Source organism: Brienomyrus brachyistius, chromosome 1, assembly GCF_023856365.1.
Source record: "Brienomyrus brachyistius isolate T26 chromosome 1, BBRACH_0.4, whole genome shotgun sequence".
Taxonomy (NCBI): domain Eukaryota; kingdom Metazoa; phylum Chordata; class Actinopteri; order Osteoglossiformes; family Mormyridae; genus Brienomyrus; species Brienomyrus brachyistius.
The window spans coordinates 48,581,603-48,605,888 of record NC_064533.1 but is presented as its reverse complement, the minus strand read 5'-3'; the positions used below and the strand labels follow the sequence as shown (position 1 = coordinate 48,605,888).

The 24,286-nt window shown below is 41.6% G+C and overlaps 2 protein-coding genes and 1 long non-coding RNA gene across 3 annotated transcripts in view; 1 reads left to right on the top strand and 2 right to left on the bottom strand.

The window, feature by feature from the left end:
- LOC125717665 (potassium voltage-gated channel subfamily H member 7-like) overlaps positions 1–19,282 on the top strand; it is a 69,828-nt gene extending 50,546 nt beyond the window's left edge. The window contains exons 11-18 of the mRNA XM_048990880.1: positions 1,448–1,653; positions 2,192–2,276; positions 3,362–3,589; positions 6,427–6,586; positions 9,027–9,210; positions 11,422–11,494; positions 14,156–14,211; positions 16,715–19,282. Coding sequence (XP_048846837.1) covers positions 1,448–1,653; positions 2,192–2,276; positions 3,362–3,589; positions 6,427–6,586; positions 9,027–9,210; positions 11,422–11,494; positions 14,156–14,211; positions 16,715–17,011 — 1,289 coding nt within the window. The 3' untranslated portion in view covers positions 17,012–19,282. The remainder of the gene's footprint in view (positions 1–1,447; positions 1,654–2,191; positions 2,277–3,361; positions 3,590–6,426; positions 6,587–9,026; positions 9,211–11,421; positions 11,495–14,155; positions 14,212–16,714) is intronic.
- On the bottom strand, positions 6,578–13,330 carry LOC125717860 (uncharacterized). The gene is made up of 3 exons (XR_007384658.1): positions 13,177–13,330; positions 7,607–7,731; positions 6,578–7,232 (listed from the first exon to the last, which is right to left on the bottom strand). It is a non-coding gene; the product is annotated as an uncharacterized LOC125717860 (long non-coding RNA).
- On the bottom strand, positions 19,269–24,181 carry gca (grancalcin). Its single transcript, XM_048991117.1, has 8 exons — positions 24,005–24,181; positions 22,919–23,113; positions 22,299–22,368; positions 21,380–21,423; positions 20,866–21,013; positions 20,658–20,771; positions 20,529–20,587; positions 19,269–20,419 (listed from the first exon to the last, which is right to left on the bottom strand). Exons 1-8 carry the CDS (start codon positions 24,026–24,028, stop codon positions 20,393–20,395), a joined length of 681 nt encoding a protein of 226 aa, XP_048847074.1. The 5' UTR covers positions 24,029–24,181; the 3' UTR covers positions 19,269–20,392.
- Between the last annotated feature and the right edge of the window lie 105 nt (positions 24,182–24,286).

Sequence of the window (24,286 nt, the reverse complement as noted above, 5' to 3'; positions counted from 1 at the left end):
TGATTATATATCCTTAGTGAATGATTCCAGATGAGTAGAGGGGCTATTAAAGTTAGCTCTAAGGTTAGGGTTAGGGTTGGTATTGGGCTATTTACACGTCTATGTCTCAAAGGAGAGCAAGATGGGATATATGCAACGAAGCATTCCAATGTACCTGTACTCATACTTTTTCAAATATTTGCATATATTGGTAAATAAAGCATCATTACCCATCCATCTATTCATCCATCCATCAAAGGAGCCACCCATCCATCCATCCATCCATCAAAGGAGCCACCCATCCATCCATCCACCCATCCATCCAGCCACCCATCCATCCATCCATCCATCCATCTATCAAAGGAGCCACCCATCCATCTATCCATCCATCAGAGGAGCCACCCATCCATCCAGCCACCCATCCGTCCAGCCACCCACCAAAGGCGTCACCCATCCACCCATCCATCCAGCCACCTATCCATCCATTCAGCCACCCATCCATCCATCCAGCCACCCACCCATCCATCCATCCATCGATCCATTCATCCATCCATCCATCTTCTCTCCTCTCACATCGTTGTCTAATTTTAACATAAAACTTGAAATAGCCCTTTAACCACGTAGCACCAGTCTGCTCCCCATGAAGGAATCACATCTGAAGCCCTGGTGCATTTTGTGTGGCTGCTTTCATACTGGAACTCGTGCTCTTTTTTGGGTCCTCTGTGTCACTTCTTGGTGGAGGGGGGGCACATTGTGGGGGACACCTGCAGCTGCGGTAGCACCCAGCTCCGCCGGCACCATTCAGATGGAGATTGCAGCTCGGGACGTGACATTTCCCCTGACCTGGTGTCAGTGAAAAGTCCCTCAAACGGCCTTCTTTAAATGAGAGATCTGTGGCACGGCTGAATGCCGCCTCGTCGAGTTTTCTGTAAAGGTTTAGCGAAGACCATTATTCATCCTTTATTTATCAGTTCCTTTCTCTGAAATAAATAGTAAGAAAGATAGGCATGGGTCTGTTTAAATAATAAATCACTGGAGAACCTGACAGCCCAAACCACACCGCTAACAACCGCATACAGTACTACTAATGACCAACTGTTTTTTTAATTATTATACATATACTTTTTGTTTATTTTTTATTTGTATCTTTTTATTTACTTAATATTCTATTTCAGCATGTTATGTTTGTGTATTGTATACTTTTTAAACTTATTTGGACTATGTTCACTTGTCTCCAATATGTATACTATCTTGTGTTTTGTTTTGTTTTGTTTTGTTTTGTTTTGTTTTGTTTTGTTTTGTTTTGTTTTGTTTTGTTTTGTTTTGTTTTGTTTTGTTTTGCACTTTGCCCGTCTTGCTGCTGTATGTGAAACAATTTCCCCCTGGGATCAATAAAGCTTATGTTATACCATTCACAGATGGGGAAGCTGACCAACCAGCCTGACATTTCCCTCTCCCCACCTTCCAGGAAAGAACGACATCTTCGGAGAAATGATCCACCAGTACACTAAACCTGGGAAGTCCAATGCAGATGTCAGGGCACTGAGTTACTGTGACATGCACACCATCCAGAGGGAAGACCTCCTGGAAGTGCTGGACATGTATCCAGAGTTTTCAGACCACTACCTGACCAATCTGGAGCTCACATTCAACCTGAGGGACGAACCGGCTAAGGTATCATCTTACCTGGGTGGGCATCCACATTGTTGCTTCCGACACCAAAATCATAAAACTGAAATGCTCCTTTCTTAATGTGAAACCCAGACAAATCAAATCATGATCATAAGTTCTTGAAAGGGAAAATTATTTGCAGTTATAATAATACAGTAATATCATGAAATATCTATTATTTCCATCTTGTATTGATTTGGATGTGGGTCAGGTATATACAATATATTATGGTATAAGGAAAACATCCAGTGATATCATTTAACTTGTTAGACATACACACAGTGATGAACCCAGTGAACCAAAACAGAATACAGGTACTGCAATGTGTTTAATCTAAAGAGATTGATATTATATTTTGATTATAGTGAATAATACTCTAATGGAGAGCATAACCTCAGTCAACCTAAATAAAAATATATGTAAGTAAACAACGATACTCAATTGCACTTGGTTTGCAACATTTAAATTATATTTTGACAGAAGATTGATGCCCTAGTGTGTTTCTGGGTCTTTGACTTACACGTTAACGGTTGTTTGGCAGGCTAATTTTTCACAGAGCAGTGAGTCGGATGGGGACAGTGTCAGATTCAGAAGAAATATTTCCTTTAAGCAAAAGCCTTCGCATGGTAGGTGACAATCCATCTTGAGTTTGCCTTCATGACACATTGGAGCCATATTGACACAATTGCTCAGAAATCGTCTGTCATTCTTAGATAAGAATGTAAATTATTAATTTTGCATTGTAGAACCGAACCCTTTTTGTTGTCCCATTTTCATTCAGGTTCACAGTTGTACATAAGACTAGTTTGTCAGAAAGACCCGCACAAGCTTTATTTACGCAAGGAAGGTGAAACAGAAATATATGTGAGAGTTAACCCTGAAGACATTAACTGTTCGGTCCTCTCTGTTGCATTATAGTGGCTAGCTGTATGCTAGCAGCTAGCATTCATTGATCTGTAAGGGACACTTGTGAGCAGGGAAAAAAAGAAAACATCCCAGCATGCGCTATGTGCAGTGGAACCATGCCGATCAAGTTCTGCCACTGCGGAGCAATTGTTGATGTGACTAAGATTTCAGCTGCGATCAGGAATGCTTGCCGCAACTGTGCTCAGGGAGAAATTGGCATCGGCATTCAGTTACAATTCTGGGGCTGCTGTTACTGCACAACTCTGTCACTACGTGTACATAACACTACTGTGAACATATTTAAGTACAAATGCTGATTTATTTATTTTTTTCAAAAGCTACCCATATTCGTGGCAACCAAGGCAATTTGGGACTCATCAGTTCTGAGATGAGTAAGACTCAGAACTGCCAACTTCGGTCAGCTGGTTGGAGTGAGATTTTCAGTTAGAGACAAGTCTGCAGAATGCATTTAAATGTATGCAGCAGTTTTATTCCCTTGTAAATAGTGTGTAGGGTTTGCAAGGTACCCCACCGCCTTTCATGTAGCCAATTTTAGTATTATAATAGAATAATATAGATTTGCTGTAAGATTTCTTGCACGAGCGTGAGGGTGTGGAAGCGTGAGTGTCATGCCAAACGTGTGAGAGATTCGGCAACCCTGGGAAAAGTTGATGTTTGACTGGTGACACAGATCAAACTTAGAATGCCTGAATTCGGGGGGAGCAATGGATTGAGAATGATTGGCTCAACGCTTAGTCACGAGTGGTGAGGCTCATCCACACACATGCTGGCTGTCATTCCTTAGGAGGAAACAAAGATGGACTGAGGGAGGCCAGTGCAGGGCAGTACTTCTACCCAAGGAGGGACTCCGAGGAAAGAGGAGACATCGGCCAGGAGGAGGTGGAGCAGAGGCCTCTGTGTACCGGGATCCAGGGCTACCCTTTAGTACGGGACCAGAGCCTGAGTCCGGACCTGAAGTACACCACTGACATCCATGCAAAGCACCATCTGGAGCCGAGTCAGTTATGCAAAGGTATCTAGTTCCCGTTTATACTCAAACTCAATTTCCCATGTTGAACACAAAATGGACACTTGTTTCTTGACAATCAAGGGTAACGTTTGTTGTCTACCTCAACATCTGGATCAACAACAGTATTATTACATCATTATATGATTCTCAGACATCTACATCCAATAGAAATGAAACATGCAGGACAAAAGCTCCTAGTCTAGCTGAAGATGTTACCCATTGATCTGCCGTACCTGTTTATCTAATACAGGGTTGCTGTGAGCCTGGAACCCTGTCCCTGGAACCACAGGGTACTAGGCTGGGCACACCTTGGATGGCATGCCAGTCCGTCAGAGGGCACTCATTCACACACCAAGGGTAATTTTAGAGACATCAATGCACTCAGCATAATGCTTTTGGACCTTGGGAGGAAAATCAAATGATCTGAGAGAACATGTAATGTGTGTGTATGTGTGTATATACAGTATATATATACACACACACAGGTTAGTAGTCATATCCTTGTGGGGACTCTCCATTCATATCTATGGGGAAAACTCTAATCCCAACATAACCTTAATGCTTACTCAGCCCTAACCTTGACCATAAGTAGCCAAACAAAACACAGGACTTTTGGGATTTTTAGTTTTTTGATTGCATGCACAGATCTTTGTGGGGACCTGAAAAATGATCCCCTCCATGTCAGAATTACAGGCTTTTATTATATTGTGGGGGACATTTGTTCGCAACAATGTAATATAAACATAATCCACACACACCCAGCTGAGGGCAGAATTCAACCCACCAACTCTGCAGGCTCGAAGCCAATTCCCTATCCACTGAGACGCTCTACAGACTTCATCTTGCAGTAAATATATTTAACACCAAGTCCCAAAAACCCAGCAAAGACTGCAGAGTTCGCCGACTGACTGAGATGAAGCCGGTCTCTGCATGCGGGATCACAAACCTCAGTAGTGGGAGCCATCGGACAGATCAAACCCGCCGTTAATCCGCGGCAGAATCCCCGGCATCGCACGGTAAAACGAAACATGTGCATGCAGAATCCTCGGCGGAATCAGCTCTTACGAAAGCTTAAGTCACCGCACACTCCTTTCAGAGGCTTTAAGAGAATCTGCCATTTTGCCCCCTGCATCAAAATCGCCCCTGATGTCTGTCCCAATTCCATCTTATCTGGGAACGTTAATGTTGCATCACCACTAACAAGCAGCGGCCCTCCGATGGCAGCAAAGTACAGAACTACCTTTGCAGTGGAGAAGTACAACCTGTTCCCAAAAGACAGAGTACATGCTGCAAAATCTTTTGACCCCTTTCAAAACAGAATTAGTGGATATTAAAATGAGTACATTTACATATTTAGCAGATGCTCTTGTCCAAAGCGACCTACAAGCAAGGGAAATAGCACATCGTATGGTGGTCATTGTGTTTTACGAGAAGCAGTGCTGTACCTGCTTATGCTGACCAAATCTGTCCTGTAAATCTAGTGTCATACTATTAATATGCTCATTTCATCTGTACATTACATGCACTGGGACAGGGTTGTAGGTTCGGATCCCGCACCCTGCTCTGTGTACATGAAGCTTGTGTGTTTCCCATGATCACCCGTGTTTCCTCCCACAGCCCAAGCACATGCTGGTGTGGTGTCCCTAAGCAGCTTTTAGCGTGCCGCTTGTGCGTGCGTGCCCTCCAGTGCGTGCACTCCAGTGCGTGCCCTCCAGTGCGTGCACTCCAGGACAGAACTTGAGCAGAACAATTAGCTGCTGCAGTATAAATAGGTCTTCAGAAGAACGAATCACCTTGACTAGAAGCATGTGGGGAAGACCTAAAAATACTTATGCCATCTTGTCATTTAAGCGCGTTTGTAAATACCCTCAGAGTAGAGTCCCCGTGACAGGAGCTGCCCAGTTCAACTCCACTTGCGTTTTCTTTTTTTTTGTGTGCAGTATTCATACATCGAAGAAATTGCTTGCTTAAATCATGCCTAAAAGCCCCTCCCTATGATGCTATTATTCTGTTATCTAAAAGAAAAAAAATCACACACATTTCGTCCAGGACTCAGGACAATTATTTTCTACATAACTGTAAATGCATCATCAAAGCATCATTAGTTGAATGCTGTTGTGTGAGTATATATAAGATTCTGAAACATAACTAATATCTCATTACATTATTGCATGCACCAATCTTGTACACAGTGGTGGGCATTTCAGGTCCAGGGGCTACAAATTCCGATCAAGATTTAATTTTTACCAACCAAGTGAGGACTCTGTGGCCCTGATTCATTATCCTCAGCTGGTTAGTAGAAACGAAATCTTGGTCTGAATTTGTATCCTCGGGACCTGAAATGCCTAACCTTGCTTTTTGTACTGTAACTTTGTAGGCACTTGGTGTGTAGTAACTTTTCAATTAACAAGCAGTTGTAAGAAATTGGTATTTGTCCTCTGATCTACAAGTTCTGTGAATATCTAAGTGTACCCAGGGAACTCCATGCCGCTAGCTATTGTGTGATTAGCACTAACTTCAGCTGTTTAAATTTTTGTATTTCTTGGCACCACAAACAAGCCATGCAGTGAGCCATCAGTCACCAGCAGGGGGACAATTCATCCCATTGGTCATCGTGCAGCGAGTGTTTACAGGTGTTTGGCAGAGATAACGACTCTGGTCTGTCCGTGGGACCACTGAGATTACACGGCAGCGCAAAATTTAACGAATTACCGTCGGCTGACTAATACATAAAGCTGACAGGGGAAGATTAATCGCTCTCCATTGCTGTGGCATCTTGTTTGGTCACGAATCAGCCTGTATGCAAAGAGTTTTTCTGTGACTCCACCTCACTCTTGCAGAAGATCGTCGTGGTGAAGAATGGGCTTGCGAGAGGCTGATGGGCCGTATTGATGAGTTGGGGCAATCCCAAGATTCAAAGGGCATGGACGAGACAGAGAGCGACATCACGTACGGGGAAGTGGAGCACCGACTGGACCTCCTGCAGGAGCACCTGAACAGGTGCGTGCCTGCTCCTCCTTCTCCTGTTTGAACCAGAGGAATTCTGGGATTAATACAATCTTGTTGCTCGTGTGGCAGTTCTTCTTTGTACCATAGAATATTTTATTCTTTCACTGTGGTCATAAAAGATGGATGGACAATTACAACAACAGAGTACTTTCTTCATAGTTAATATTTACCAGCTCATCAAATATAATTTTCTTTTTTTTTTTGTGAAATCAGCTGAGTGCTCATGTAACGGTAGATTCGTGACGGGATGCCTGGTGGTATTTTTAGCCAACGTGATTGCAGTGGAAGAGGCTGGAGGGTGCCGGACTCGTGCAGGGTCTTGACGTTCCAGTTGCATCCCCCTCCCCCTCCCCCTCCACCGTCTCTGACCAAATGCACCCATTTTCTCCGGCAGAGGCTGGAGGCTGCCCGCAGTGGCTCCATTTAGCAACGTGTCCCCTTTTATTTGTCACCTCCGGAGGAATAATGGCCGGCGATGGTAAAAACGGCACCGCGGTAATTGCTCGCCCGGCCAGCTCCTCCGCCGTCCGCAGTCTGGGGTGGGGCTGTTCCTGCCTGCTTGTTTTAGTGCCTCTGTCACAGCAAACTAAATCATGGCCCAAAGCTCAATCTGTGGCCCGGCGTAGAACGTAAATCACTGGATTGTATGCCGGCGAGAAAACAGAAAGCAAACATGAAGAACGCAAAGAGGTCAGTTACCGAGATCAAGTGGCTACAATGCTAACATGATGGCGTATTTTCTTATATATTCCCCAGTTTACACCGATCAGCTATAACATTAAAAGCAGTAACAGGTGAAGTGGACAGCATTGATTATCCTGACCGTGGCACATGTCAAGAGTATCACTATGTATTAGGCCAGGGAACAGCCAGTTTTTGAAGTTGATATGTCGAAAGCAGGAAATGTGGGCAATCGTAAGGATCTGAGCGACTTTGACGAAGGCCAAATTGTGATGAAGAAAAGTGGCAGGTCTTGTGAGGTATTTCCGATACGTGGTGCTCAGTACCTACCAAAAGTGGTCCATGGAAGGCCAACTGGTGAACCAGCAGGGTCATGGACGCCCAAGGCTCACTGATGCACATGGGGAGCGAAAGCTGGCTGTCTGGTCCAATCCCGAAGGAGAGAATCTGTAGAGCTAATCACAGGAAAGGTTTATGTTGGCTATGATAGAAAGGTTACAGGACGTACAGCGCATCACTGCTTGCTGGGCATGTGCTAGAACTGGACCATAGAGCAATGGAAGAAGGTGGCCTGATGTGATGACTCACATGTTCTGTCACATCATGTGGATGACCGGGTGCAGGTGTGTCGTTTACCTGGGGAGGAGATGGCACCAGGATGCACTATGGGAAGAAGGCAAGCTGACGGAGGCAGTGTGATGCTCTGGGCGATGTTCTACTGGGAAACCTTGTGTCCTGGCATTCATGTGGATGTTACTCTGACACGTACCACCTACCTAAACACTGTTGTAGACTATGCTCACTTGTTCATGGAAACGGTATTCCTCAGTAGCAGTGGCAATTCTTCAGGAATGGTTTGAGGAACATGAAAAGGAGTTCAAGGTGTTGACTTGGGCTCCAAATTCCCCGGATCTCAATCCGACTGAACAAACATGCTGTGCTGGACAAACCAGTCCGATCCATGGAGGCCCCACCTCACATCTTATGGGACATAAAGGATCTGCTGCTAACGTCTTGATGTCAGATACCAGAGGACACCTTCAGAGGTCTCGTGGAGTCCATTCCATGCCTTGATGGACCAGAGCTGGTTTGGTGGCATGAGGGGGACCTACACAGTATCAGGCAGGTGGTTTTAAATGCAGTGGCTGATTGGTGTACATTTAGTGCCTGTTTCTGAGAGTCTGTTTGGAGACGGACTGGTATACCATCCAGGGCATTGATAGATGGATGGATTTGCTTATATGTATATATAACTTTTAACTTTGGGTTACAATAAAATACATGTTTTAAATTAGCATTGTTGTAAGTGAATCTGCCAAAAAACAGAATCATAGAACAGGGCATTGGAAGGAGAAGCCATTGAAATTGTTAGAGCACTGGCTCCCCCTTGTGGTTATTTGTGATATTGACACAGGTTAGGGAACAGTTTGAATCGAGTAGCAGTGTGAAAATAACTCCTTACTTTTTATGAAACAAATAGTAATGCTAGGTCAGTAAGTTATTTGCATTCTGTGTATCGTTTCTAACAATATTTTGGCTGGTTATGGATATAAACAACATGCAATGTGGTGTCTTTGAGATCCACAAATTGTAATGCATCGATTTCTTTGCCCTCAAACAGCTTCTTCCCAAGGTCCCATAAAAAGCTTGAGCTTCTTGTACTTCCTCGAAACAGAGAATTGTCATAAAATGTCCTACGACACCTCAATCGAGGCACGTAGCACTGATCAGTGAACATGTGGCACGGCAGGCTGGAGTCCCAGATGACGTCGGACATTCAGGCCATCCTGGAGCTCCTGCAGAGACAGTCCACCGTGGGACCCCCTGACTACAGTACTCTCACAGCCAGGGTGGAGCAGCAAAGGCCCGCCATCAGGGTGACACCTGTTACAGCCAGCCGGACTGAACACAGCAGCCACCTCGCCTCCTCGCAGGTACCTTGGGAGACCCTGATCTACTGATTCTCCCCCACCCTTTTAGAAGTGTTCAGCAAATGAACACTTTTTCCTTTTCCATTTAATGCTGTTTTAATTTTGGTCACATAGAACTTCATACTATGACAGGCTACTAAATATATAAAATTACAATAATGCTTGAATGAGAAAGTCGAAAGGGTTTGATTCAGGGATGGTTCTGCGGGGTGGGGGCAGGAGGGGTCAGTGCCCCCATGACAACATGCATGCCCCCCTGTGACCCCCCTAAATACGTATGCTACTTGTGTCTGAAATAAGTATATTAATTATTATTATTATTATTATATATGTGGGATCAAATGTTGTTCACTGCGAAACGCAAGCGTAAGCACGCAAGCGTAAGCACGCAAGCGTAAGCACGGATTCTTAACGTGGGTGCACTGGGTAGTGGAGTCTCTAAATCAAACTTAATGACGGGGGAAAAAAAGTATCAAGTTTATGGATGCAAGATAGTCTGAACAAGAAATCAAAGCGAGGTGCATATTTGTAAAAACTGTAAAATGTGACTGCAAAGCATTGGATTGATTGCCCCCCCCCCCCAGTATCAGGCATTTCATTTAACTCCCCATGTATATCTTGCATCTTGCTCTTTACAGACCTGTGTCAATAGGAAAGGAATCACGTGATGTTTAGTGTCCAAGTCCTAAAAGATTATTTAAAACAAAACTTTAAAAATGACAGCAGTTAAAAGTATAATTTTATAAACAGGTTAATGTCTTAGACATGAATGTTCATTTCCTAACTAACAATAACCATGGCAGTAGCTCCACAGCATACACATATTTACATTTTTGATTAGACTTTCTTCATCCCCATGGGGAAATGATCTCCATAGGTGAGAGCAAGCTTGGCAGTGAAGGGCAGCCACCTGTTGCGGTGTCCTGGGAGCTGGGGGGTTAAGGGCCTCGCTGAAGGGCCCACAGCTGTGCCGATGGCGGGTTTGAACTGGCGACCTTCCGATCACAGGCACAGAGGCTTAGACGCTGAGAGCATAAAATATTTTTCATAAAATTTATGTTACAATAGATTTCTGTTAATATCCTGGGAAGGGGCACATTTGGGGTTTTCATCTCATAGCTTCTCCCACAGTCCCAGGTCCATGGAGAGACTATTGTAGGTTAAGGTCAGGCCCATCCAGTCACAGGCTTGGCTAACACAAAGACTGGGCGAACGCCAACCTATTACCGACATAGACTGACTATTAAATACTGGTTAAATTCTGGTTAAATCTCAACTTCATAAATCCTTATCCACTATAGGATTTCGATAGAAAAAAAAAGAATATTGCTCTTATCCTGCTAAACTCTGTATTATGGCTGACACACCATAAATAAGCTTTGCAATACGTTCATCTTCAGGGACCGGGTACTGCATGTAAGAAAAGAGAAATCCCATTTGAGGTGCATCTTTGCGCACGAGCAAAGTTGATTTACCTGTAATGTCCCGGCACCTGACAGCCACACCTTAGGGAAGAGACTCGTTTGAAATTTTGTCCAACCTCCATCAAAGCAGCGATGCAAAGCAGCCGCTTCCCAACACAGGCCGAGGGCAGATGGTACCCAAAACCCAGAAACAGCCACGGGGCAAATCAAAAAGCCGCGTGTCTGGGGCAACAGCTGCCGAACAGATTTGGTTGGGTGCCGCAAGACCACAAGATTCCCCAGGGACTCGAGAAACAGGCCGGCTGTGATCAGGACCCTCCCGTGGGAGTGGTTTGGGGTCTCTGCTCACACCGTGCAAGGAGACCCCCCCTCCCAACATTCGCTATTACGGATGTGACACTAACAGTGACAGTAAAAGGCATAATGGCACATAGTATCACAGGGAACATAATGTTTGTATGTAGCATATATAAATCAATGTGCAGCCTTTAAACGCTTCTTGGGAGAGCCGAGAGCAGACCGTGGCCACCATAACAGCCCAGATTCTAGCGCAGGTCCACACCCATTGGTGTTCAGGGTGGGAAGGAGGGGTTACCGGCTGCAGGAAAGGCATTAATCCTACAAAAGAGATTTTCTTTTTTTTTCCACTGACTTTTTTTTTTTTTCCACCATTTTGAAATTTTCGACACGAACGCTCCTGTTTTTCATTCAAGTTCTTTTACCAAAATATTACATTTTTACCAGCATATTTTGCCAAACAAGCAAACTTAGACTGGATACTTACCATCAGGACTTACCGAAATTTCACCTGGCAACACCAAAAACAAGAACATTCTGGATTTCTGCTGAATGGCCCAGCAAAAGTAAGTTTCTAAACTTGTTTTACCTTTTTGGGTACTGTTATGTTTTTCTTTGTCCAGTATTATTTTTGTTGATTTTTACTTGTGATGTGTGTAAAAAAAAAAAAGATCATCAGAGAAGATCATTGACTTGGGAAAGCAGATAACGACCGTTTTCAAAGAGCCAGGCCTCCCTGATACTGAGAAGCTAGCTATCGCGCTTGCTGCCAGTGAGTGCCTTGCAGAGAACACTATGGATTTGCACGTTTACACATATGTAAATTCTCACGAAATGAGAGGTCTCTCCTCTCATTTGTATGACAGGCAAATAAAATAAAAAGCATGCTCTCTAAGTTAGCAAACATCTCAAGTGCAGTTGATGGTAATGATCCAGCCCTTGACATATCCCTAAAATAAATTCGCTGAACTGGCTTGGAATCTCGCAGCAAATAATTAACAATGACTTTACTGTACATAAAACTGATGACATTGTGGATTTAAAACCATATTTATGAATATCAGACAAAAGATCCGTGGTATGTTAGCAGGACCTTACAATAACTGTCAGACCTGTGCTGCATTTACTGCTAACACTTTACACATACTCAGCAATTTGGCATATGTTCTTGCTACACTAATATATCTCACTACACTATAACTACAAGTTAGTTGCTTACATAGTGGAATAATGCTATACATAACTGGAACGTCAAGTTTCAAAACCCTGGAGTGGTCCAGCACCCTCCGGCCCCTTCCTCTGCAATCATGTTGGCATCTACGTGTAACAGGAACGTCCTTATCAGATACTGTAAGCACTCCGTTATCTCTGCAGTCTTTTAACCCTTCGATGCATGGCCCATTCTGGTGGGGTACTTTCTCGTCTGCGGTCTTAACTGTTACTGGTTTGTCAATATAAAGGCTGAGTCATGAAAATGTTGAGAGGCACCTATGACATTCCCCGAGGCAGTCTTGGTCACACTGTTCATATATCCCATGTCATGGGGATATCATCCATAAATGTGGTATTTGCTGATGAAGAAACAACTCTATGTATCTATCGCAGAAGTGAAATATATCAATTCTCTAAGTTCAAGACAAAATACAGGATGACAGATTTTTTTTTTTCTCTGATAAGACAATAATACGGTGGATATACTATCTAAGACTTGAAACTGAGTCTGGATGACATTTCAGTGAATGTGAAAACCTTAATAAGACCGTTGGTGTTACAAGTGACAAGCTGACACTTACAGTTGACACTAGTCTCTTGCATTAGAAATATATCAAAGTGTACTTCTTTTCTCTAAATGATAAATTCAAGGTTTGCAAAATGCTGTCAATCAATGACATAGAAAAGCTGGTCCATCCATTGATTACATTGTAACACTCCAGGTTCTGGCTCCACAAGTACTTTGCTTAGGTGACAAATGTTACAGAATGTAAACTTATTAAATCTGTATCTGCATTTCTACACTATCTAGTTATCAATTTTAGAACAGAATATAAAATAATATATTTCTCACCAGGGGTTAAACTTTTTTGCTACTAGACAACTGGGCTAGTTTGGTAAAACATGTATTCTGACATTCCAGAACTTTTTTTTTTTACTAGCCAGCAGGCTACTGTTCAGTTTTTTGTACTTGCCCTTCATCTGAATAACTTCCCTCAGGCACTGGATGAGCTTAATTTCCAGCTCTGCTTCTCACCTTTAAAACAGACCCTGTTTCTTTGGGATTTACTTCTTCCACAGCCTGATGACTTTATGCACAAAATTCTGCTTATCTCGTACGAAATATTAAGAACATACTGGCGGTAGATCCCGCTCATAGGGAGTGAGCTAAGCTCGATTCTGGCATTGAAACAAGCTACATTTATGCCTAGAGAAGAGGCACGTCCTGATTTTGCCGAGTTTGACAAGTCCCTGAGTCAGCAAGGGAGAGGCTTGAGTTTAACTTCTTTAACCAATCACCAGTCTTCATTGTATGACATCACCACATTAATTAAAACCAGAATTTTTTGTGAAGCAGCACGGTACAATACCTGTTCTATTGTGTATGCTTTTTCTAAAGGGACGTCAAAGACAGAAAAAATAATAAATCATTTACCTGCAAAGGTTGTGCAGAGCAATATATGGGTGTGTCTTTATTTCATAATAATAATGACAACAACATCAATGCTGAACCAGTAACCTGCTGATCACAGACACAGAGGCTTAACCCCCCCCCCCCCCCCCCCCCCCCCGAGCCACACAAAACCTCCAGTCTTGAGTTTGAAAACGAGGGAACAAAAAGGACCAGTGTGGTGATGTCATAAAATGAAGACTGTGATTGGTTAAAGAAGTTAAACTCAAGCCCCTCCCTTGTTGACCAAGGGTCACATTGAACTTGGCAAAATCAGGACGTCCTAGAGGAGATCGCTAGCTCTGTAGTGCCTCCTAAAGTTAAAGGTGCAGGTCAGACTATGCTTCCTGACCACTAAGCTATCCGTGCTATTCAGTAAGTGCTGTTACACTCACATTGCACGTTGCTACCCCTGTCAGGTGATCCTTGCTTTCCTTTGTTGACTTCCTTTGGTCTTCCTCGTGAATATATGTTGTCCATCTGCCACCATTTTAATATGCTATACTCATGTAAAAGTCATTATCAAGACAACACATAAGCTAATTCTGCTTTCCTTTCCGCTCAGGGTTGTCCGGCCTCAAGGCGACAAGTCATCAGGACCCTCAGATCACGCAAAACCGAGTAAACAATGGATCCACGTGTTGGCTTGATCCAGTGTACTGACACATTTGTCTTCATCACTATTAATCTCCTCTCTCTGACAGCTGGATCAAGACATGCAAAATATTGCGTGTCTATGCTGAAAATTCTAGAATGTGTGCATCCTATGGTAGGCTAGCATTCTGCCCAGGGTGTACCGCACCTTCCCTCATATTATGGGGCTGGCAGAAAGACCCTGCATTGGATAAATGGTTGTGGAAGACAGAAATGGAAACATATTAATACAATGTCCTTTATAGAGACCCATTTGTAAACTGACCTGCTGTTCTCCAGAAAACACAATCCCATCATTCCATCCATTAAGTTTCAAAAATAGAATAGGGATCAGTTCTATAGATCATGAGATGGATTCATGGCGCTACCTGGATTATTGCAGGACGTTGTGTAGTGATGATTCTTTCCTCTCAACGGCAATATGCCAAATTAATAAGTCATAACGTTTTGTGACTATATTACCAAGCCAACCATAATGCAGTATTTGTTAAGTTGAAAATCAACCATGAAATTAAATTAATTAAATAAAATCATTATTTGTTGCAGGGTTGGGCTCCTTGTTTTCATGACAAGCTTTAACGTCACAACTCAAAGGGCCTGATTCATAGAAAAACGACAGTAATGATTTAACAGAGTCATGCTAATTGAGTGCCGTGATAATCTAAGCACATTCCTAAAGCTCTCCTAAAGGAAAGCAGCACAGCGGGATCCGATGAATATGCCGTTGTTGGTAAGAGGCATCGTATGTAAAAAGCCCGTGCAGATTGGTGCGTTAATAAGCTGTACTTTGTACTGCATTTTAAATTGTCAAAGGAAACTTCTGTTGTGCAGAGCTCTGCATTTTAAAAGACCATGTTCATATAAATTGTCAAATATAAACTGTTTGGCAAAAATAACATTTCTTTATTAAACACTTGGCAGACAAAACAGTCACAAAGTGCCGTACAAACGAAATGATCGAAAAACGGAAAACAAAAAAACCGAAGTAAAATGTAAAAATACTCGTGTAAACATAGAGAACAATGCATAGCAGAACACGATTTCACAAATGAAACTGCGAAAGTTTGCTACAATGTTGAGAAAATTCCACTTCCAACTGTCATTCAAATAAACATAGTAACTGGCTGAATGGACATCGCTGTCAAATTTATTGATTACTAACACAACATTCTTACACACTAACACTAGCAATTACACTTAAAATATCCCCAGATGTCACACCACTGAAATTTACCACCAGAATGAAACTGGTCTTAATTTGTACGTAATGCTATCTTCTATGAATCGCCTTCACAATATGTAAACATGCAAATACCGTTGTAACACTTCTTTCTCTTTCATGAACGATGGACAAAGGTGGTTGTACAGCATTAACCATTAAAGCTTAATGAATTATGCCTAAAATCTTTTTCAATTGTCATAAATAATAATAATTCAGTATCAAAGATGATAGAATTAGCAAAGGTCCTGGGCTGTGACTGTGAGAAATATTAATTATTGCCATAATCACAAGAACTGTAATTAGTGTCTGGAATATAGGGGCATGAGGACACGGCTTTTGTAAATGTCCATTAGTCTGCTTCAATTTCAACATAGCAACTTATTAAAGAAACAGCATCGGCCTTTCTTAAGTTAATTTCACAACTTCTCAGTATCCTGCCCCCTCTTACACTTTTTCTCATCATCAAGTGTCAAAGTATAGACAAGCTACCTTCCTCATTTCTGTTCTTGGTGTTTTTAGCATCCAGGAGTCATGATTTAGGTCCATACCTAGTGCTCTGTTGTTGGTGTAATTTATCATAATACCTGTTACATGCTTCATAACCATTAGCAGAACAATTTGGTCATTATAATCAGAAAAAACTCAAAATCACCTGTCATATTTGACTCTTTTCTATATACAGTATGAATTTTGGAATATCCTAATAAATACTGATATTGTTAAAATCTGTAAAAATACCATGATGTCCTTTTAGGGCCTATCGCCCAGCCACTTTGCATCGCCTGCACTCATTCACAGCTTGTGCACGCGTGTCATGTCAGTCAACTTGGCACATTGTGTTTATCATTTCAGTTTCTGTTTTTCACACTCTTGATTCCTCTTTCTGTGCTTTTCCGTGTTTCATGTACACTCAGCACTGCTGTTTAGCGCTGTTGCAATTTTGAAATTAAACAAGTCTCGCTGGATTCTTGAAAAGTGGGACCGGTGGGTTCTTAAGGGTAATGGAAAATCCTGACCTGGATTTTTTTATTTTTTTCGGAACTCGTAAGTGGGAATTGCCCAGAAAAAAAACACAGACATGTAGCAAAAAACTGTTGGGAAAAGCGTGTGTGTGTGTATGGGTGGGGGGGGGGGGGGGGGTGTGCTTATTCTCTACAGTTTCTACACTCATAGTAATAATCGTAAATTAATTTTGTAGTCCACAGTAGAGCCCGTGTCAACGACCATGCTTATGTTTGTGTTTTTCAGGGCCCAGAATCGCACGCCTTGGAGATGTCCATGAAGAAGCCCAAAGAATCTCTATCAGGTATGGACGATATGGAGGGAGCTTCAGGAGACAACTTCCCGGCTCTATCCCAGCTGCACGTAGAAGGAAGCGGCAGGAGCCAGCAGAACCGGCCAGCTTCCCTCAACCAGCATCAGTCCAAATCCCAGTCTCTTTCGAAGCGACACCCTTCCTTGCCTGACTCACCGCTCAGCACCGTAGGAACTGTGGGGCTCTACAGGCCAGTGTCGGATCCCGGTCTTCCTGGGAAGCAGGCCTGAGGATCATCATTACGCCTCCATCGCAACAAAAATCCTTTGATGTTTGACTCAGGGTCTAGAAGGAAACTGTATTGTCATATGCAAGGAATTCTGCAACCCCCTTACCTGCCTCATTCATATATACAATTCTAGACACTTGATTCAACAAATAGTCAAGTTAAAGGGAACACATTCTTTATATATCATGTACACTGCCAGCAGCACAAGGCACCTTACCATACTCGTCCCAAAAAAAAATGCATGTTTAATAACATTTTCCTTTTAGATGACGCTTACTCAGACAAACCTAACTGCACAGCATGAAGCTGATAAACTATAAACTGCGGTATCACAATATGTCTTCATTCAATTTGACTGCAAAATGTAAACACACCACTAAAAATGCTTTAAGGTTCTGCGTAAAATACAAAACATCCATACACAGGCTCAGCATATTGTTCAATAATCAAGTCACACTGCGCACATACACAATAGTTGTTTAAGTATAAGCAACTCTTCATTCTTTTCAAACACCAGGAAATTTATACAAAGTTAGGGATTGCTTTAAGGGGAAAATGCATACGAATAATATGTCCTGATCTAACAGCAATAATATCAACTTGTGATGTGATTTTGCATCAATATTTCAAAATCAAAAGCGTTTCTCCATTTGTCCATTTTCTCAGACATTTGTTTCAATTGTTTTTCCACCTATCGAGTTTAATATATTTATCTACACAATCAAAACAACATACCTACCCTAAATGGATAATTTAGGGTTAAATATTTAGGGTATATTTTTTACCCTTTTGATAGAGTACATGCACAGCGTTTTAATATGGATTTCTGTTTCATTTTAAATGCTGCACTTTTAATTTGATATACAAACTGGATGGTGCATAGCTTGGGATTATTGTTACATAATAAACTCATAATTACTGAACTGATACAAGTATAAAATCCAATAATAATTGAAAGAACTGTTATAAGAGCTTCCATCTTCAACAACAGTAGCAGTAATAATATAGAGAAAATTTTACAAAATCGTTATAGAGAATTTGCAGTGGCTGTTGAGGTCTGGGTTTCAAGTGAAATGTTTCGTCATTTATACAAATAAACAATTTTAAAAAATCATCAGGCACAATATGTATATGAAGGCAAGAAAATAGCTCTGTTATTTAAACATAATTAGTGGCATTTCATTTTCCCCCCATAATTAATAGTGTCAAACTCTGATTCTCATCAACAGGCTTGTGTTCTGAAGCTTACAGTCCAGTGGACATTGCAAAAAAACAAATGCAAGAAAAAGTCTGTTTCCGAAGTTACTGGTTAATAATGTTGAAAATGGACCTTTGGTTCTTAGTACTGGAAATCATTTATATTGCTGTACGTTATATTGGGATGAGAAATGGGGTTTTTTGTAACCAATGTGTTGATAAGCAAGGTGTTGGGATCTCATGGTGGTTCCATAACTTCCTGCTGGCCCCTCCAATGGTTGGGGGCTTGGATGGTGCCCTGCTCTGCGTGTGTAGGCCCTGCAGCCGTCTAGAGGTGAGGCTTGGATGGTGCCCTGTCTTGTGCCTTAAGCTACCTGGGATAGACTCCAGACTCCCTTATGACCCGAACCAGGAAAAGGAGCTTGAAGATGGATGGATGGATGGATGGATGGATGGACAGACAAATTTGGTAATTGACACTAATTCAATTAAGGCACCTTATGGAGAATGAGTTTAAACCAGTATTACAGTCAGACTTTGATTGCTTTTCCCCACTTTTCATTACAACAGTTTTTACAAAGAGCAATACTGTCTAATGTATTGAATTGACCTCCTTACTCAGACATCCCCATTATACTTTTTCTTGTTACTTCTTGATCAGAATTTGTCTCTCCTTTGCGGTATATAAAAAGCTGTAAATTTAACTTGTGTAGTAATTAAAACAAAAAAAAATGTACATCTGGTACCTGTACTATTTATACTGAAAACCAAGCTACGTTAAATTATTTTCACAGCCTTCTGAGAGCAAATATTACATGGTTGATAAAACCTCAATGTAACTTTCTTACATGCCTCTTAACGAGGGGAAGATGTCAATTCTTATTCTCCTGTTTCATTGTTATTTTTATGCATTTAAAGTTTGCCACTATATTTTATACAATGCAAAATGCTTTATGGCAGAGATGAATGTTCCTCTTACAGATATTAATATACATATAGTGTACATAAAGCTGGTTTATGATTTAGGTTATAGAAGTTGTACAAATTGAAGCAATAAAAGCTTGGCAAATACAAAGGACTTTTAATATTTTGTATAATGAAAGAAACATACAGGGACAGAGCAAAGCACATCTGACAGAAGATCCTATATTAATCTCCAAAAATTGTCCAATTTTAATGAAACGACACACTGTTGGCAATTTGTCTTAATACTAATTTGCTTAAGACAGTGAAATGTCAATACAATGGCACAGAAATCTTCTGTTAAAATGAAATGTGTCAATTTATGGCTTAAAAACTTTGAAGCAAAAAATTCTTAGCACTGTAACTGATTATGCTACAAAAACACCCCAGCAGCCTGTGTTGGCAGAAGACACACATTTCATGACAGTACTTGCCATACGTGCCTGACACACATGCAGTTTTCGTGAAGACCTTTCCTTTAAATGAGTGCACACAGCAAGTGTTGTACTTTCATGCTCATCTGCAATATTTCCTGGGTAAACACAACCACTGGACTCACTTTGGCACTTGCATTTACCTACTTACATCCTACACAAATCTCCACACTACTATCCCTGGATGTAGAACAAATCTATGCTGATTTTTATGATCATGTTACAGGACACTAAAGACACATTTGGCTTTTGTTAAAGAGAATGTAGGAATTTCATCACTAAAATTGCAGGAAACTTTGCAGGGCATAACATCTAGGGTATATTAGTAGGTCAGTCAGTATGTAACCTTGCTCGATAGGCAATTTCCATTGTCTCGTCACTATATAAATGGGAAGATACTAATCTGGGATTAAAGGGAAATCAAATGGTCTTGGGCAAAAATATTCAAAGTTAGCACACAGGTGTCTGTGTCCGTCTTTTAACGCCAAAGGTTACTACACACTTCACTATGCTATTTACATTTTCATTGCAATTAACCAATTTTAGTACGGTGAAGCTAAACCTAAGATTACACTTTCAAATGCAAGGTTATTATAATGCAAGGTGGTGACACAGCCATTTATTACAATTAATGTGCTTATTAATACATCAATATTTAAAAATTCTGAAATCTGCATCTGCAGTGTGGGAAAAATCTCTCTTGTTTCTGCAACCAAGGAGTAGCTAAAAATATCCTGAAATGCCCTTTCGTCAATTCTTGCTTCCACACAAATTCCTCCGCAGGTGATTCAGATGGTGATTGTGCACTGGAGAAACTTTAACCAACAAAAAAAGGAGAGAGGACGATTGCACATTTATGCAAGACAGAACGAATTTTGCGACAAGTTGTTAAATGGAGGGGAACTCGGGATCTGTGTTACTTACATCATCGTACTGGAAGTTCACAGCACCCTGCTGCATGGCATCTCTCCTCCTAAATGCATCTGAAAGGATGGTATTAGAACTCAGTCCAGCGCTCAGCCAATTAACCAACGGGAGAGGAGAATACCATACCTGTGAGAGACCGCAGCTTAACGCAGCAGGCCACATAATCGTCAAAAGCGATCCTACCAGCCTTACTGTAGCGCTTAATGATGCCATTCAGTGTATTAGGGCTTATTCTGTAACCTGTAACCACAAAGGTGAGTGCACTGCACGTTATCAGCCAGTATAAAAGGCAGAATCAATAAACAACGACCTGGACAGGACTTCGGTCACCTACCCATGGAGGAGACGGCCTGAGCCATCTCATGAGGCTCCACAGTGCCACTTCGATCCTGATCAAACATCATGAAATTCTGCTTCCAGCCATTAAGAGCGGCGAAGAGCTCTTTAAACTCATTGAATCCCATCTTCCCAGTCATATCCACCTGGAGGATGCAAGTTAAGTACGTCCACAGACAAGGAGTCCTTCTCAAGTTCTTCAAATTTTTTTTTGGCCTACCCTTATCCAGGGCCCAAATTTTTGTAAGACAAAACAGGAATAGGCAATTTTAGCCGTGGTCAACTTTGCATGTTGCAATTGCAGTATGCAGCTAAAAACTTATGTGGGGACAACTGTCAAGCGTTAAGTAACAAGGTAGATCAGTAACACAAAAAAATTAGGGATGCAACTGTAACATGGTTAGGGTACCTGGAGAGAAAGACAGAAAATTACACAGGTTACTTCCCACCCACTTCTGGTAGCCTTCACCTCCAGTTCCTCAAGAACAAAACTCTTCTATTGTGAAGGATACATCCAGCATAGCAATCATGATTCTGCAGGTCTCCAAACTAAATGCTATTGGTCAAGGGGGAGAAAAATTAAACATCTAAGCATACAAATTAAATACCATTAATAGGGCTGGGTGATATGGCCGAAAAACCATCTCTGCGTTTTTAGGCAGAATACTAATATATAATATATATCTTCGATACATATCTTGGGCTAAATGTGCAGTTGTAGGTCAAAACCAAGTGTGTCATGTCTTATTAAAACGGAGTGTGGTGAAAACAAAATGCAAACAGTGTTTCTTTCCCCATGTGCAAACATAAAACTGCATTATTCAGGCATGTTTTGGATTCCAAACAGGAGATTCAAAAAAAAAAAAAAGACACAAATAAACTATACTCTCATGAATCAAATAAAGCAGCTACGACAAGACAGTGTTGTAAAATAAACTGTGTCCACCTATGGACTTTCTCCGTTTATAGTATTGCTCTGAAAGCAGAAGGTGAAAAAGTTTTTCTTAAAAAAGAAAATAAAATAATAATTTGGTTTTTCTAAAACGCATTTGCTGAATGACTCAACAGAGAAGCCCAACAACCACTGAATGCTTAACTGGAAAAGATCCTCATTTTAAGGCACTAGCCTTCAGCCAAAACTGAAATGAAACTAAATAAAACTAAATGAGACCAAGCCCATCAGCTTCCCTGTGAGATGCTAAATGTTTTCACCTGTGATTTTTGGGTTTCTGTGCAACGTCAACAATGACTGAAGCTCTTACACCATTTACAACCAGCAAGGAATAATGCTGGTCTATTAAAAACATTTTAATAGAACGTGCAATAATAATACATCATTATAAACTGTAAAAATTTGATATACCACACAGCCCTTACCATTGATAATAATATTTAATCATGCAAAGACTCAGCTTGAGAAGCGTGACTTACGAGTGTAAGTCCCACTGACCCCGGTCTGTGTCAAGCACCTCTGAAGTTCTTCAGAATCAATTTCACCATCCTGTAACGCAACACCTCAGTAACTTAATGTTTAAAGAAAGGGCCAAAAGGCAAGAACATAAAAATTTGCTAATTACAAAAAAAAAAAACACATGCCTAACAATTAACGTCAAACACATCTGCTCAGCTCCGTTAACCCACAAAGACGTCTGAAGCTTCGCTCTAATTTCTGACAGCGCTGTTTTCCCTTCATTTCACTGGCTAACGAAGAGGCTCCTTGGAATCCATCCTAGCTGCCTGAGAGATGCCTGTCCTGAGAAAGCACGTCTTACATTACATCTCCTCAAGGTTCTTCCCAGCAACCACCCAAGACCAAACCTTCAGGCAGCATACCCTCGTTTGCCTCATCTACTTCTCAAGGAAAATGCCTTCAAAAACAAAACTACATTTGATTTTAGACAGTTTTGCCCGACATTTGCTAAAGACGGCTGTCCTTCGGTACAGAGAAGCTACCGGAATTATAAGAACAAAACAGAATTTCACAGAAATAGACGATATGTCAGCAGATTACAGGTTACACTACTTGTAAAGACAATGGGACAAGTACTCACCTGCCCCGCTATTGCTCTGAAATAACTCCACATTGGGTCATTGACAGGGGGCTGGGCAAAATTTCCAGGATAGGCACCATAGCCAGGGAATCCAGCAGGACCCGCCCCCCCCATGGGGCCTCCCATAGGGCCTCCCATGGGGCCTCCAGGCATAGACATTCCTTGGACTGGGACACCTGGTGGTGGACCCCCATACTAAAAAGGAACAAATGCAGCCATGTTTTTACAAGTGTGAACTCCAACCAAAGCCATGACTTATTAGACAAATAAGTGGCCATTAACTAATCACACTAATCACTGTTCTATAACAGTCACAACAGCTTCTCGCTAAAATAACCCCCCCCCCCCGCCTCAGTAACAGTTATATTTCATACTGTCCCAAGTTGATGAAACACGCCTACTGTGATTTCACAACATTAACTAAAAAAATACAAATTTCCTTACACATGCTTCCTAACAGAAAACAAATATATATCCTTAATCGGTAATACACTGGAAACAATAAAAACATTTCATTTTATGAAACACACGTTGGGATTAAGTCTGGGGACGTAATTCTGTCTTTATTCCCGTCGTTAGTAACGCTGGTTACTTAACTACCGAGTAGCTAAAAAATATATTCAACAGAGGCATAAACATATCTTTAAAAGAAGCTTAAATCAGTAACTCTCCATTTTCCATAACCCAGAGGAAACATTTCCAACAGTAAGTTAGCAACCCTGTGCAACCCCAGGAATGATTTTAATATCATAAAAGCGCACCAAATGCCAAACCCGGAGTGTTCTATCCACAGAAGCAAAGCTTCCTGTAACACGTACAACCGCAATGTGCTTAATGCCAAATACACCTTTTCTCAAAGGCAGTGTAAAATACGTATTGATTTACGTAGCGCAGGCATTCGATCAAAGATCATTTTGCCAGTCATCCTTACAGAAGTCGGCGATCGCAGTTATTGTAAATGTAGTAAATCGGTTGTACAAAATATAAACCGGTTCCTGAATTCCGATTTCCCTGATACGAAACGTTATATGGTGTTTTTTGTTTTCACTTGGAAATCTTCTTGCGTCCCCTGGAAAGTGCACTTACTCCGCCGTATCCTGGGTATGCCATCTTAAGCTCCGGCTGTCGCAGCTAAGGGAGATCGGATCAAATGGAAGATGAGCTTTTTCTTTTTTCAAATGCTCCAGTTGCAGTTATATGGAGACGAGCGCTATCTGAGCATGCAACTTCCTACACTTCCTTGTACCCAGTATGTAGCGCCAGTGTGTAGCGAGCGCGTACGTGAACTATCACTTAAAGCGGAAGTCAGTGACTGATTGTCGGGTCATCCAATAGAAACAGGCTTTTATGCATGAACTGTAACATTTT

Excerpts from the sequence above, each read along its gene's own strand:
- gca (XM_048991117.1), bottom strand. The coding sequence starts at position 24,028 with ATGGCATACCCAGGATACGGCGGA. Across the intron at positions 22,369-22,918 it reads TCAGAGCAATAGCGGGGCAG|GATGGTGAAATTGATTCTGA; the intron begins GTGAGTACTTGT and ends GTTGCGTTACAG. Across the intron at positions 20,588-20,657 it reads TAAGCTGCGGTCTCTCACAG|ATGCATTTAGGAGGAGAGAT; the intron begins GTATGGTATTCT and ends CCATCCTTTCAG.